This window comes from Psittacula echo (assembly GCF_963264785.1).
Source record: "Psittacula echo genome assembly, chromosome: 7".
Lineage (NCBI taxonomy): Eukaryota > Metazoa > Chordata > Aves > Psittaciformes > Psittacidae > Psittacula > Psittacula echo.
The window spans coordinates 50,259,148-50,273,335 of record NC_137740.1 but is presented as its reverse complement, the minus strand read 5'-3'; the positions used below and the strand labels follow the sequence as shown (position 1 = coordinate 50,273,335).

Here is a 14,188-nt window from a genome sequence, read left to right as displayed (position 1 = left end):
TGCATAACTGAACAGTAAGCTTTGCTATAGCAGTGAACTAGCACAGCACTTGCGTCCTACTCACCCACCTAACTACTGCTGCCCTGTCCCCATAGACCCTCCCCTCAAGGCTGCCTCAGGGGGCTCGCAGCCACCAGCGCCGAGCGGAAGGGAGGGAGCGGCCGGGCTCCGGCCGTGGCCGCCCCCCTCAGACTGCTTGTCCCTGAGGGAGGTAGGAAGCGCTCCGGCAGGCGGGGATGTACGCCCGAACACAACGTCGCGACGCACCAGCTCGCTGCGGCAGTCCAACTCGCGGTCGAGCTCCGCCACGCTCAGTCGATGTACAGGCGGCTCCGGGCACGGGTCGGCCTCCGCTCCCGTGGGGCAGGCGCCCTGCTCCGGCGCCGCGTCCATCGCCGGGCCGGGGAGTGCCGCGTCGGTGACAGCACCAGGCCGGCACCGGCGGGACTCGAACCTGTATCAGGAGACGCCCCCTCCTTGCGCAGGCGCAGCCCGGCGAGGCCACCCTCCCCGGTGCCGGCCTTAAAGGGGCCGCGGTGCCCGCGCTGTCGAGAGAGAGGCAGAGAACGGAGTTTGTGTTGTTTCATGAAATCCTTGTGTTTATTGGGAAATCCGCGTCTGCTCCACGACAACGGCTGGGAATCAACAGGTGCCTTAGCCTCCGAGGGAAGGAAAAGGGAAAAAGTTAGTAATAGGTAAAGAAATGAGAGACGAAGATCAAAATTCATTACACCCCTTCCAAACCCATGGTGCCTTAGCTAAAGCGCAGTGGGATTTGCTACAATTCCCAGTATTTTGGGAGCCAGCACAGCTGTGCACAGCGGCAGAGTGCAGCTGCGTCCCAGCAAAGCCAAGAGCAAGTGTCACTGTAGGTTAGAAATCTGGTGAGAGACAAAAGCCTTTGGGAATATGTGGCTAGTTTCAGACAAAGCAAGAGCTGGTGTAACAAGATTTGGTGCCCAAGCATGTGTTTTCTTCTAAAAGCCACCTGGAACAGCTGAGCAGCATGCACAGCTAGTTCAGTATTTGTTATTCAAGACAGAAGAAAGCCCTCACCAAGCTCAGGTGAAAGGTCAGTACTGACAGATGTAGCTTAAATCATTGGAAGGATAAATAGTTTAATGATATCAAGCACCCAAGCTACCTTGCTTTCTTATTTGTGCCTACATAGACTGTTTCAAGGTGATATATCCTGAGTACTGCTTTGTTAGAGACTGGGAAAGAGCACATGCGGTGCCCATTTGGAGGAATGGCCCCTCCAGCACCCAAGGAGGAGCAGCAGCAGCTGAATCATCATTTAGGGTTCCAACTTTAGCAAATGCAAAAAAGAGCATCCTACAGCTGTACCTACCTGACCTATTTAGCCTTCCACTGTTCCTGAAGAACAGCCACTTTTCCCTCTTCTTTGGAGAAGGCTTCATCTTGTATCTAGCAGTAAGAGCACATGCATAAGAAAGGAACATCCTGAGCATCCTTTTACCCTCTAGGCAAGCATCTGCCAGGCAGGTCCTCACTTTCCACCTCCACCTCAGCAGGCCAGACAGGGCTTTGAGCAACCTAATCTAGTGGAAGGTGTCCCTGCCTGTGGCAGGGGGTTGGAACTGGATGAGCTTTAAGGTCTCTTCCAACTCAAACCAGTCTGGGATTCTATTACAGAGACCTGCTAGAGATGCTGAAATTAGAAACTGATTTGGAAGGTAGCTTTAAGGAATACCATAAATGCTATGGGTAGGTGAAGAGGTGAAAAAGTCACAGCAGAGTTTCCCTTTCATCCTCTAGGGCTGGATGATAGGTACTCCTTTCACCTTTCATCAATAGCACCAAGGTCTTAAAAACTGCAGTCACCCTATCCAGCTTCCTCCACCTAGGTAGGCTCCGCAGGCTTGTGAATGCTCAAACTACATGGTAACTGGATTTCAGAGTCAGTTCAGACAAAAGGACAGGATTTCTGCACAGGAGTAACTCTGCTTTAGAGGTACGCTGGCAATGGGGAACTGAACCTTTCCTCTGGCATGCCCATCTACAGGTAAAGGATTTAATGACTTACTACCACACGATGTCCTCCATGTTCTAAAACCTTCTTTTCCACAGCCAGCTGTTCAAGGATGGTCTTCTGCAGCAATGGTGCATTTGCTCCTCTTACTGCAGCTACTAATTCTCCTCCCTGAAAGGTGTGAAAAGCAAATCTGTCAGTATGTGCTCAAGTGGTGCTCTCTGAGCTCTAGAAATCACCACAGCAGCACATCATGTATGGTATTATGTACCAGTCCCTCCACCCTACAGAGCTGCTGTGCTCTGTAACAAGAAGAAAACTTTGGAATTAGCTTCTTTGCCATTATTGCATTATTCTGTTTCTTCATGGTAAACTCTGGCTGTGTATTCTTATCCATGTAGCACTTGATCACCAGCAGACACGGGCATATACAGAGCAAATAAAATTGTTCTGCACACACATGAAAGAAAAGTATCCCTCAAAACAGTTGTTCCCACTGGTAAGTCATCTTTATTGCTATGCAACTACTGTAAAAAAATATTTTCACTCACTGCATAAAACAGAAAGACAGGCTCGCATTTTCCTCTGTATTTTTCCAGACTGTCAATAGAATCAACTTCAGCCTAAAATGAATGGAAAATAAACCAGGTGTTTCTAGAAAAGCATTTCTGCTTTGGAGGAATACCCATGTTAACTGCCTGGACTCAGACATCCCCAGCTGGCTGGCACTCATCCCCCCCATACAGCAGAACAGCTCCACATCCCAGTCTTATGGGGCAAAATGACACTGGTCAGAGCCAGTGCCACAACCAACTCCCAGCCCACTATCAGTGACGAGAAGCCAGCAGATCTCACCCACACCTCTTGTGGGACAGGGATATCTATCTCATAGCAGCTTACCCTAGCGAATCCCAGAGAAAAAGCCTGAAAGAATTAAATCAGGCCCTCTCGTCTACAGGGAGTGAGAGAAGTGACTGAAGGAGCTGTGGTGGCAGCAGCAGCAGTAGGCTGCAGGAGCCCTGGGCAGGGGCTTCTATGAGAAACCTCATTGCCCATGGTTGTTGGCAAGTGAAAGCTGGCCTTCAGGAAGGAAAGGTATTTGAAGACAGAATCACAGCACGGCTGAGGTAGGGAGGGACTTCTGAAGGGCTCTAGTCCAAGACCAAGATCCTGCCTCACACCAGGGCTAGTCTGAATGCAATAGGAGGTTGCTGAAGACTGTTAATTTTGAGCATCTCCAAGAATCGGTGCTCCATAGCCTCTCTGGAACTAATCCCAGTGTCCAGCTACTCCTACATTGAATACTTTTTCCTTCTATCTACTTGTATTTTTCCCTGCTGCAGCTTGATCCTGTTGTTCTTTTGCTGTGTATCACTGTGAAGTGCCTGTCTCTGCCTTCTCTATACCCTACTAGACATCTGTATCTTAAGTGTTCTCCAGGGTGAACAAACCCAGCTCCTTCAGACTCTCCCTGTATATCAGAAGGATATGCATGTTAATGATTCTCTTTAGCATTACTTGCTTAAGCAGAAATCTGAAAAGTACAGAACACTTAAAGCTTAAAAATTTTTATTGATATGGATTCTTATTGATGTAGCCAAGTGTCTGTATTTGGCAGACTCACTCTTACAAGCTGGATCTCCTGGACTGTTACAATTTTAGCTCAATATTGGAAAGATAAAATGGCTTTAGCCTTTAGCTACCAGCTGTTTTCAGGGGACTGGATGTTTTAAGCAGTGCCAAATTAGTCCTTACCACAGCAAAATGCAGGAGATCACCGTCAACTTCATTCCTTATTTTTTGGAAAAGATCCACTACTGTTTTGCATGGACCACACCAGGCTTGAAATACATCAACAACTGCAAGCAGAAAAAATTAGTAAGAATGAGGTCAAAATGCATCAGTTTAGACACAGACCATTAAGTTGGTTTGTGCACTCTTCCACTTTGCAACATAAGCATTTGGAAGGGCATGGCAGAAGGGTGCCAGTGCAGTAAGAAGAATCTTGACAACCTCTGAGGATTGAAGTCTTCTCTGGTGACCTCTGGAGCACCACCCTGAGGAAGATTAGCCTCACGTCCAACCAGAACTTCCCAAGCTGCAACTTGTGGCTGTTGCTCCTAGAATTCTGTCTGGAGTGTGGCAAGAACCTTGTTGAATGCTAGAAAGGCTATAGATTCAATTCTGAAACTACTATCCTCTTTCAGGCTTCAAATGCTATATTCGAGAATGAAATCACATTATAAATAAACAAGCTAATAACAGTAATATAGAAGAGTCTTTAGAGGAAACATTGACATGTCCCTCATAAATGATGAGGGCTACAACCTCCAGCTAGTCACACCCCTATTAGCATACTTCTTCCATTCAGGGCCAGAGGAGTAGAGGAACTGACTGAATGTCCATATCACTAGTAATTGATTCCTGATAGTATCTTTTTCACAGAGAACAAAAGCAATCTATTACACTGACCAAACCCTTACCAATGAGTCCTTTGAGACACAGCATTTCTTCCCAAAGCTCCTGGCTATTGATGTTAATCTGTGTGAAAATTTAAAAACACAATAAAAGCAATGGTAAGTCATCAGGTACTACCCTGGCTGCTGCAAACATCTTGACAAATCACTTCAAGCTTGCCTGAAGAGATGTTACCTGAGCACTCAAAACTCTTTTGATTGTGATTCTTTCACCTTTGACCAGATAGGCAAGGCCAAGCTGTGCTAAAAGTGTGTAGAAGAACTCAGAGAAAAAGCAGCTGAAAAGTCAGATATTCTCACACCCAAACTCTCATTCCTTCCCCCTTTCCACATGCTCTTGCTACTACCTGATGCCAGCTCCAAGACAGGCATCAGTAAGCCAGCTAACTCTAGAAAAGCTTATCAGAGACTCACAAGAAGCAAGGAAAGACAGATGGAAACGGTAGCAGCATCCAGTCAAGAGCAAGCCTTCCCCTGTTTAGCAGCAGCAATTACTTGAACAGCCTGGTTACTCGGGGACCCCACTCAGTTTACAGTAAGACTAAATCACTCCCTGTTCTGGGGAGTGACTGAGGACATGGTCCCCTTCATCCTACCAGGACTTCTGGCTGGCTGACCCTAGTTTATCCTACCAGGCTATGTTGTGTATGGCACAAGAAGGAAGGTCTGAAATACCTGTACAACCTCAGGTTTTTCCTGGCACTCTCCTGCTTTTATGGCAACAAAACTCTTTGTGTGGCCATGCAGCAAGATCTGAAAACAGGGAAGGACTCCAGACATTTCTCCTGTGCCTTGGCTTACCATACAGCCCTGCAAATGTGCTGGTACCAGTAAGAACAGCAGGCAGTAGGGATCAGAGACCCTGAACTCCCTACCACACCACTCTGCTATAGAAGAACCACAGAGAGCTATTTTGCTTTCACTTAAATGGAATTCTGATATGTAATTATGTTTTAACACAGGCTAGCAGCTGACACAGTTTAGAGCCACTGGCAGGTAACTGGACCAGTTCTCTGCAGGCTGCCTGGGTCACAGCACAGTCTTGGAGGAGAGCCACACACAGACAACACTAGGTTGCAGGGACCTCTTATCAGAGCCAGCATGGTGCTCAAAAGCAGTGTGAGGTTGTGGTCTGGGCTGACCTGAGCATTCAGAGTGCTACTTCAACATGCTCGTCTCAGCACACATCCTCCTTTCCTCACACCTATTTCAGACCCAGTTCTCATCCCATTTTACAAGCATGATGATTCTCCACCAGCAGTTTCTCACCTTACCTGCACACATGCTATGCTACTTCCTTAAGATGTTTCAGTCTTGATAAACTAGTAAATACACATCTTTCACGATGTCTGGTCACTAGAGGGTGATCTGAGCTCATCATGTCCTTACCTGAATTACCAGCTGCTAGTTAAAAGACTTCCAAAACATAGTGAACAACAGAGATTTAGGCTGGAAGAGGTCTATGGAGTCCTTAGTCTAATCCTCTGCTCAAAGTTCAGCATTAGAGCAGATTGCTTAGGGACTTACCCCGTCAAGGATGCCCTAAACAATCCCATATTGTGCCACATACTATTTTATCCCATGTTTCCTGTTATTAGAAAGGAAAGTATCTTCAGCATCTTCCCCATCTTACATGACTTGCTCTGTAGTATGTACTTACAAAAACACAGCTTTTTGGGGAAAAAAAAAAAAAAAAAGGCTCCTTGAGAAATGTAAGATCTGGTTTTGTTCATCCTGAACGAGGATTCCTAATAACTTCCTCAGTTGGCATCATTAACCCTAACTACACTTATTCTACACTGGAAGACAGTAAGTTTCAGTAAGACCAGCTATTTTACAATAATTAGCACCAACATGCATTAAAGGACTGCTAAAATTGCAAAGAATACTAAGAGTGGAAACTCCAGTGCAAATTAAATGGCCTCATACAGACTTTCAGAGTCCAGCATCTCCCAGAGAATGGTGAGTTGGTCTAACACCTCCATCTGTTCCCTTTAACACATGTCCCCAAGCCTACTTGTATTTAGAGAACACCTGCAGAATTAAGTAATGTAATGATTCCAGTTATCTCTAGTGCTGGGACCACCCTCGGAGTGTTTCAAAGAACATTAATGAATTCAAATGATTTTGGATAACAATTTGTGATAACGAGTTAAAGCCTGAATTGAACTGATAGACTGAGGTACCCTTCAAAGTGCTTTGCTAATTTGGATGCCCTGAGGTTGCTAGGACTTGGCTCTTCTCTAATACAACCAGAACCTTTCCAGGACATTATGTCTTACACAAAGCTCAGCTTTCATCTGCAGATTTGAACAATCATATTTTTGCAAGTCTAGACCTATCTTTCCCTTAGTTACAAAAGGTGCAAAGCCTGTTTGACATTGTTTTCTGCATGGCACAGGAATACAGAGGAAAGCAGTTTTACCTTAATAGCGATCCTTTCTCTCTTATAGAAATGTTCACATTTGCACTCCATGCTTTCCAGTTTTAACAGTGAATAAACAAGGTTATAGAGACCATAATCTCCTTCCATATTTCTCGCTTGTGAAGACTGAACTTTTTTTCAAAATTTGAAGACCTTCATAACTACTTTTGTTTTTTCAATGTCTTTGCATATGAAACTGCTCTCAGAAACACTCTCTCCCCTATGCAGGTAATTATAATGCATCATTAGGTCACTTGTGCAGTGTAAACAAGAAGAAATTCATCTACTCACCATTGTGAAATAGGTTTTTCAGCCTTTGAATTTTTTCTTGTACCTCCTAAGTTTTCCTCCTTTACAGTGATTTTTCTAAGAATGTGAAGTGGTCAGATGTTCAGTGACAATTGCCCTTCAGGAGAAATGCTCCCTCCCCCAGTTCCCTACTTCTGAATGGCATCTGAACCATTGTCCCATGGAGCACAGATGCATTTTGATCTATGAAAGCAGCCAAACCTGTGCCAACTCTTAACAGCTCTGGAACACAGCCTGCAGCCTCATAGCAACCTCCCTTCTGCACACCATAGCACTGACCTTGAGGACAGGTTTGACTTGCCATGTTTTCCCATACTTCCTACCTGCCTTCAGGAAGGTTTTTCCACCCCAGAAACCTCACAGTAGGGCTTTGCCAGGAGAATCTGAAATATCCCAAGGCCGAACTTCATCCTTTGCACTTACTATGAGTTTAAAAGACATTTTAAAAGCCTGCCTCCTACCGACCTGCAGTACTACTTCCTTCTTCTTCGCAGCCATCCTTCTGCAGGAACAAGGGTCTTCTGAGCAGCAGTCCCAAGTGCAAAGCACTGCAGATGTCCTCTAACTATGTGAATCCAGCTGCTGATCAATCTGCACCACAGAGAAAGCTTTTTACGTGTCTTTGCTCCTCCAACCCACCACATACAGCCTGACAACCCTGCCCTTTTGGAAGGGAGCAGTGTTGGCTCAGCAGTGTCCAAAGCCTGGACACAGCTTTGCTCACACCCTTTTCACAGAGGCAGGGTGCTGCTGCTGGGCTGAAATTGCTGCTTGCTTTCAGCAGCCTGTCCCCACACAGGGCCCATCAGTACCTGTGCAGCAGCTGGCAACACCCCAACGCTGCTATGGCAGCCATGGCAATGCCAAGGGGAGCAGAAGCCAAGCCCAGCCCACCCCACTCCCTTACCCAAGTCCCCTGCAGACAGGAAGTTCAGCTCAGTCTTCTCTAATTCCCATTCACACAGCAGCAGCTGCAGTTTGAGCCTCTCTGCCTCCCCTTTGTCTGTCAAACCTGCCCAGCTCCCCACAGCCCTGCCTAGAACCCAGGAGAGGGGATGAGCTGCTGGCCCCACTCCAAAGGCAGCTCAAGTTTTGAAGGCTGGTTGGTTTTATCTTTATTTGCAGCGAGAAGCCAGTGCCTGTGCCCAGCACACCCCAGGGCGATGTCCTTTTGAGCATGGCTGCTGCTCAACTTGTCCCTTCACATGCCTGGGGTCACTGGGCTCCAGATGCAGACACATAATGTCTGGTAGCCTGGTCCTCCAGCTGACCAAGGTCTCTGCTGCTTGAGGATTTGGCTTTTGGCATGTCAACTCCCCTAGTGCCCCTGGCAACCTAAGGGGACATTGTCTAGTACCTGCAGGGGACATAGTAGTGCTGCAGTGCTGAACTCAGCACCAGCTCAGCAGAGCAAACTGCACCCTGGATGCCCCCTGCATCTCTCTTTTTGTAGGAATAAGTCTTCAGTAAAGTCCAGATGATTTTAACCACTACTGAAATTTTGCATGTTTACACATGTAAAGTGCTTACACTTTAGGATTACCAAAGACACTCCTGTTAAACCCATTTTCTGGTCTTCAAGAATCTACTCTCATTCACCTCAATTATTCCTCCGCCTGTTCTGTCACTGCTTCAGCAGTTTTATGGAGGTGCAGCACCTAATGCAATTAGATCTACTGCAGGTTTGTCTGTAAAAACAAGTTTTAAAAAATATGAGATGTTTTCCTTAAGAATATATTGGCACAATATGCTTTTAAGCAGATCACCTGGCTTCTTTCATAACTAAAATGCAGATCTGTGATATGAACAACAGCCAGATAAATCTCATTTGACTTTCTGAGTGGAAGAGATCACTACCCTGACAACTAGCATGCCAAACATGCAGAACTATTCATTTCTTTAACACAAGTAACCTTTGAGAGAAGCACTACCACCGCTGGACGCTGATATATAGAGTTGACATACTTATCAAAATTAAGACTGCTTTCCAAAAGAGAAATGGCACAAGAACAGCAGAAATCCTGGTGACTGATATTATGTCAATTTGAAGAACTTGGCTTTGGTTCTGCAAGCAAATACATAAGTAACTCATAAGATGCTGTTACCTAAATGAAGTTGGTAAAGATCTGGCTGACCAGCAAACAAGTTTGTCCCCACTGTGAATCTCAGGCTAGCAACTGTCAGTCTGCAGAGAAGCTGGCACAAAAAGCTGAGGTTTCTCCATGAAGCTGAGAAAAATCTAGATGTTCTGGTAAAGTTTTTATTTACAGTATTCTCCTTTTTGTACATACCTATAGTGACATCAAAAATTATTCACAAAGCTTAACTGAAAGTAAAAATGTTCTCATCCAACAGTTTGTCCTACCAGTACCTGTGGAAAATGCCAACTGTTCTCATGCAGCAACAAGATTGTCTGAGCACTGGTTTTTATTGTTTCTGGCAGAATTTTAGGAAACCACCTTGAAACATGTACAGAGATACTTACTCACCTTCTTCTGAACACCTTTAGGCACCAGAGTGTTATAGAATCAAACTCAGATTTGATTTTAGAAACATGAACTGAGGGAGGATGAGAAGAGGTATGTAAAAACTTGAGCTCCTAAACATACATAGCAGGAGTGCAAATGTGGAAGTCAGATGCATGCTGTACAGTTTTGTGTTTACTATACCTGCTTCGGAAGGTTTTTTTCCCCAAGTAAAGCAAAAAAATCTATTTGATTGACTTTTGTGAGGAAGACTTCACTTCTGAGGTACTGGTATTTATCAAGTTCTCACATATTTTTACTTTTGCTTTTGTTTAGCCCCCAACGTCCATCATGAAAAATTTGCAGAAGGACATTAAAAAACTGTCAGTCACTTACTGCAATGTCTAGGAAAAAAGTGTCAGGTGCTCACTTTTATTTGTCTTTCAAGGGTGGAAAAAGTTACATGAAATGCATATAGTCTCCTTTGCAACCAAGTGATAACAGTTATCTGATACATAGCACATTCAAATTCCAGGCCAAACTGTTGTCACATTTTCTGACACAAGTAGTTACCTTGGAGAAAAGTAAGGCTATCACAATGTGACCTTTTGATTAGAAATAAAAGACTAAGATACTTATCAAAATTGGTTAGCAAAGTTACAGACCTCTCTTCTTGCTGCAGCCTTCCTGAAGTTCAGTGTAACAAAAGGAAGATTTGGTTTAAGACATCGGCTGCAATCTTTAGTGCGCCAGTTAGTGCTATGTAAATATAGTGCTTGGAGATTCTGACTACTAAAACTATGGTCTAAACTGAAATCAGAAGGTGGACACAGGAAGAAAGCAAGAACCCTGAACTGCATGAAGGAGAGCTCCTTGCTGGCCTCCTTTGTTCCTATGTATATTTGAATGGGGTCTCATATGCCAGCCTAACCTTACACAGTCGTCTTTTTCTGTATTTTTTTTCCCCCACACTTACAGGCATAACTTCAGGAACTTATGGACAATCTAGGTTTCTGAAAGCAGTAAAATCCCATCACTTATTATTCAGGTATCCAAATCCATGCAAGTGTGTATATCTGCATATATACAGAAAATCTATAGCAACATTACTGAACTGAAAATAAAACAAGATGAAACCCAAACCCCAAAAAACCAAACCACCAAACCCAATTTCTCCATCCTTTCCCCAACTTAATGCACCCAGCTGATCTTTCACTGAAGTAATTCGTAAGTCACTTCACTATATCTGGAGGCAAAGGATGCAGAACAAAAGCAATCCCTTAATCACTGCTTGCCAGCTCCTTCTGGTCTCTTGAAAGTACAGCTTCTGCAATATAGTGTTTGCTCTACTGATATTGGTGATTAGCAAACAAAAAAAAAAATCACCAGTGAAATAAGCCAATCCTTCAGCAATTATCTGAGCAAGTTCTTGGCTACTAAAGCAATAGCTTATGCCTGCTGATATTACAGCCACCTGTTTCTTTCCAGACAAGTCAACAGTCATGCTAACTCTTAAGTATGAGCTTTTCTTCTAAAAACCAAAGAAACCCAAAGCAATCCAGTTCACCCATTCCATGGATTTGAGCATGTCATCAGTACCAGGGGACCTTGTATGGTGGTAAAAACCTCTTGGACCTTATGAGTACAGAATGCACTGCTTTTAATTTAGGGTCTACTGTCTCGCTCTACTTTTCTCTTTAAAAAGGAAGTATAATGTAAGTTAAGCTGAAGTTCAGAAATGCATATATTTTACTTAAAAACATTCATCTGTTCAAAATTCAAAATAAACTTTATGGGATACAACAGTTTGGTTTTTCTTTTTAAATAACATTTCATTCAAACTGTATATAATTCATTGAAGTATTCGTACAGCAAACAATGGTTAATCCTTGAAAACCTGTAGAAAAAGATTTTCACACAAAAAAAAAAGGGAAAACAAAACTGAGGTCTCACACTCGCACACATTCACCCAAGCACACGCTTGAGCACATCTTCACACATCCACACACACAGGCTGCAGCAAAAGCAGAAAATTGTAGGCCCAAAAGGAAGGTGATGACTGATTGTTCTATCTGGAAGTCCAGGTAGCTCGGGAAAAAAAAAACAAAACCAAAAAAAACCCCAAAACAACCCCCCAGGAGTCCTCTGAGTAAAGAAACTACCTCAAGAAAATTCTCAAGTGCATTGGAGACCTGATCATTTAAACTGTTTCTGCAAAGCAGCTCCCTGCACCTGAGAAAAACGCAGCCCAAGGTGACTTGTGCAAATATAAGGAGTCAGGAATATCTCCTGTTATTCCTTAAGTAGACATGAGGGGTGTCCATAGATTCAATTAGTCTTTGATCATGCAAGATACTGCTGGAGTGCTGTCTTCGCCCTGCAATAAAGGAACAACCTGTCAGTTACTGGGGTTTGGCTTTATCAGCAACAGCTTTATGTACAAGACATACAGGACGAACGAGTGAGGTAAAAGGAAGCCGCACGGCTGCCTCCTTCAGTTTGGAAGAATTGAGCCCATGGTGTAGAAGTGCTCTGCATGGGCTGTAATCATTTATGAATCCAACTTGCATCTAACAATAAAATGGTCTATCCAACTATATAGACGCTCAGCACAACTGAGCAACTTGTATGGTGGGGCTCAAGATGCATATTGAACCTCGTTATCAACACACCTTAAGAGCAGTAATTGTGAAAAATAGTTACTTTTCTGAAATACATATGTACCATGAAAAGCAGGTCTTTGACCTGGGAAATGAAAGAGGTGTCATAACTCAGAACATACTAGAAGCAACTTAGTCTTGTCAGGAATACCATCCCTGACATATAATGTATGTTGAAACATAAAATGATGTGAAAGGGAGAGAAGAACCAACAGCCACTGTAATACTGGAATTTATGTAATCTAACATTGTGCAACATTTCTGTTAAGAAAAAAAACACCTCCCAGAAGTCTAAGGTTACAGTTTCATAATCACTTCAGTTAATTCAGTGTTGCCTATCACCTGAAGTGAGCAGCTTTGTTCTAGTCTCCCACACTTCCCAACCATGCTATCATGATCCTGACAGACTTTCCTAAGATCCAATACAACTCAGTGACTCTGAGGAAGATCACTTATTTTTTTCTTCCAAGTTCCCTGCTGCCTTGCAACTTGTATCAGCTCAGCATGGGGGCTGATGAGGCCGAGTTTGGACAGGGTAAACATCCAAACATCCCAGGTAAACCTGGAGCAGGTGGCCAGAAGAAACAGGAAACACTGTCCTGGGACAGTGCTAAGCACAATCAGCTCCATGTCTCTAAAAAACAAGTCTTAAGTGTTGACAAGCAAGGCCCATTTACCAGGAGGTATTTTTAGTGTTAGAAGTTTTATTCCTATTTCTCACTGTTTGAAAACCTTATTTAGCTATTCCATAACTTTCTGTAAGCCTGCTTGTTGATACCTACTTGCTCCTGGTTATCACCTTCAATAGTGATACTTCATCATAGACTTTTAAGCAGAAGTCCTAACTTTACTATGAAGTTGTCCAAGAACGCTAAGAGGATCTTCCATAGAAACAAGAAACCCAAATCTAAAGATTTTTAAATACTGCACAGTTTTGAGTTGTCTGTGTATGACCTTTTCCGAAAACCAGGTCATCTCCTTTAGTTCATGAAAGAAGTATGGGTTGTTACTAACAGTAGGTCAGATAACTGCAAAAAGTTACCATAAAAAAACAGAAACTTTCATTAACTATTTTGGTTATTTGTGTTTGTGAAGAAGTTAGATGATCTCTGTAGATACTATAATATGAGTGACAGAACAGGTATGTGAAAAGTTACTGTTGAGCTTAGTTTAAAAGAATTTGAGATCAACAACAGTGCTGATCCTGTATTACCTTTTTAATTCAGTGTTATGTGATTGTTCACTATTGTTGAAATCCTCTGGAACTTTGTTAGTAACCCAAGGTTTACACAATATTTGTGTATCAGTGAGGTATCAGTGAGATTTCAGAGAGGACTTTCCACTGGTTTAGAAGACCTTATGTGTAGTTATTTTATACTATTGAGAACTGCAGTAAAATTTGTTACTCCTGAGCAATACAAAACCTGTGCCTTAAGTACTTGTCACTATTTCTTTCTACACCATAAAACTTAGTGAAACAATAAACAGTTTTTTTCTGGGGATTTTTTTAATAATCAAGATATTGAAAAAAAAAAATTCTTAATAAAAAGCAAAGATTTCCCTCTAATAATCTTTTTTGATTTTTTCCTTATACTCACTTGTCACACAGATTTGGATCCGATGACTGACTCAATTTATGTAGAATATCTACTATTCCCATATCTCGTAGTTTATCTTGGCGTTCTTGTGAACCTACAATGATAAATCACATTGTTGGGAACACCACCAAAAATAAATGTCTGCAGAACAGAAGAAAGGAGTGGTTGTAGAAACCAGCTTAAAAGAGGGGTATGGAACACAGTTCAGCCAGAACACAGCAATTGAAAAACTTCACTGCAGCTACTTCCCAAAGGAGCTGT

General features: G+C 43.2%; 3 protein-coding genes across 18 annotated transcripts in view; all 3 read right to left on the bottom strand.

The window, feature by feature from the left end:
- VPS8 (VPS8 subunit of CORVET complex) overlaps positions 1–516 on the bottom strand; it is a 76,192-nt gene extending 75,676 nt beyond the window's left edge. For 4 of the 5 annotated variants that reach the window (XR_013957467.1, XM_080624236.1, XM_080624238.1 and 1 more), the window contains exon 1: positions 268–508. Coding sequence is in view for 4 of the 5 variants with exons in the window: in XM_080624236.1 (XP_080480362.1) it covers positions 268–393 (126 nt within the window). In the remaining variant the exon portion in view is untranslated. Of the gene's footprint in view, positions 1–267 lie in introns of all 5 variants that reach the window. The other variant, XM_080624237.1, reaches the window with a different exon arrangement.
- NME9 (NME/NM23 family member 9) lies at positions 472–4,530 on the bottom strand. Of its 2 annotated transcripts, none has more exons than XM_080624245.1 (6): positions 4,477–4,530; positions 3,749–3,852; positions 2,545–2,616; positions 2,048–2,164; positions 1,352–1,428; positions 472–545 (listed from the first exon to the last, which is right to left on the bottom strand). In XM_080624245.1, exons 1-5 carry the CDS (start codon positions 4,499–4,501, stop codon positions 1,357–1,359), a joined length of 390 nt encoding a protein of 129 aa, XP_080480371.1. In that variant the 5' UTR covers positions 4,502–4,530; the 3' UTR covers positions 472–545; positions 1,352–1,356. The 2 variants fall into 2 exon arrangements, with proteins under 2 accessions (XP_080480371.1, XP_080480370.1); XM_080624244.1 differs by having other exon boundaries at positions 530–659.
- A 4,675-nt stretch (positions 4,531–9,205) lies between these two features.
- Positions 9,206–14,188, bottom strand: part of ARMC8 (armadillo repeat containing 8) — a 69,879-nt gene continuing 64,896 nt past the window's right edge. For all 11 annotated transcript variants that reach the window (XM_080622907.1, XM_080622904.1, XM_080622901.1 and 8 more), the window contains 2 exons: positions 13,928–14,021; positions 9,206–12,046 (listed from right to left, as the gene is read on the bottom strand). In XM_080622907.1, coding sequence (XP_080479033.1) covers positions 12,013–12,046; positions 13,928–14,021 — 128 coding nt within the window. In that variant the 3' untranslated portion in view covers positions 9,206–12,012. The remainder of the gene's footprint in view (positions 12,047–13,927; positions 14,022–14,188) is intronic.

Coding starts and splice junctions, on each gene's coding strand:
- NME9 (XM_080624245.1), bottom strand. CDS start 4,501: ATGCTGTGTCTCAAAGGACTCATTG. Junction 2,617..3,748: donor ATCTCCTGCATTTTGCTGTG/GTAAGGACTAAT, acceptor CATTCATTTTAG/GCTGAAGTTGATTCTATTGA. Junction 1,429..2,047: donor ATGGAGGACATCGTGTGGTA/GTAAGTCATTAA, acceptor TCTTACTGCTAG/ATACAAGATGAAGCCTTCTC.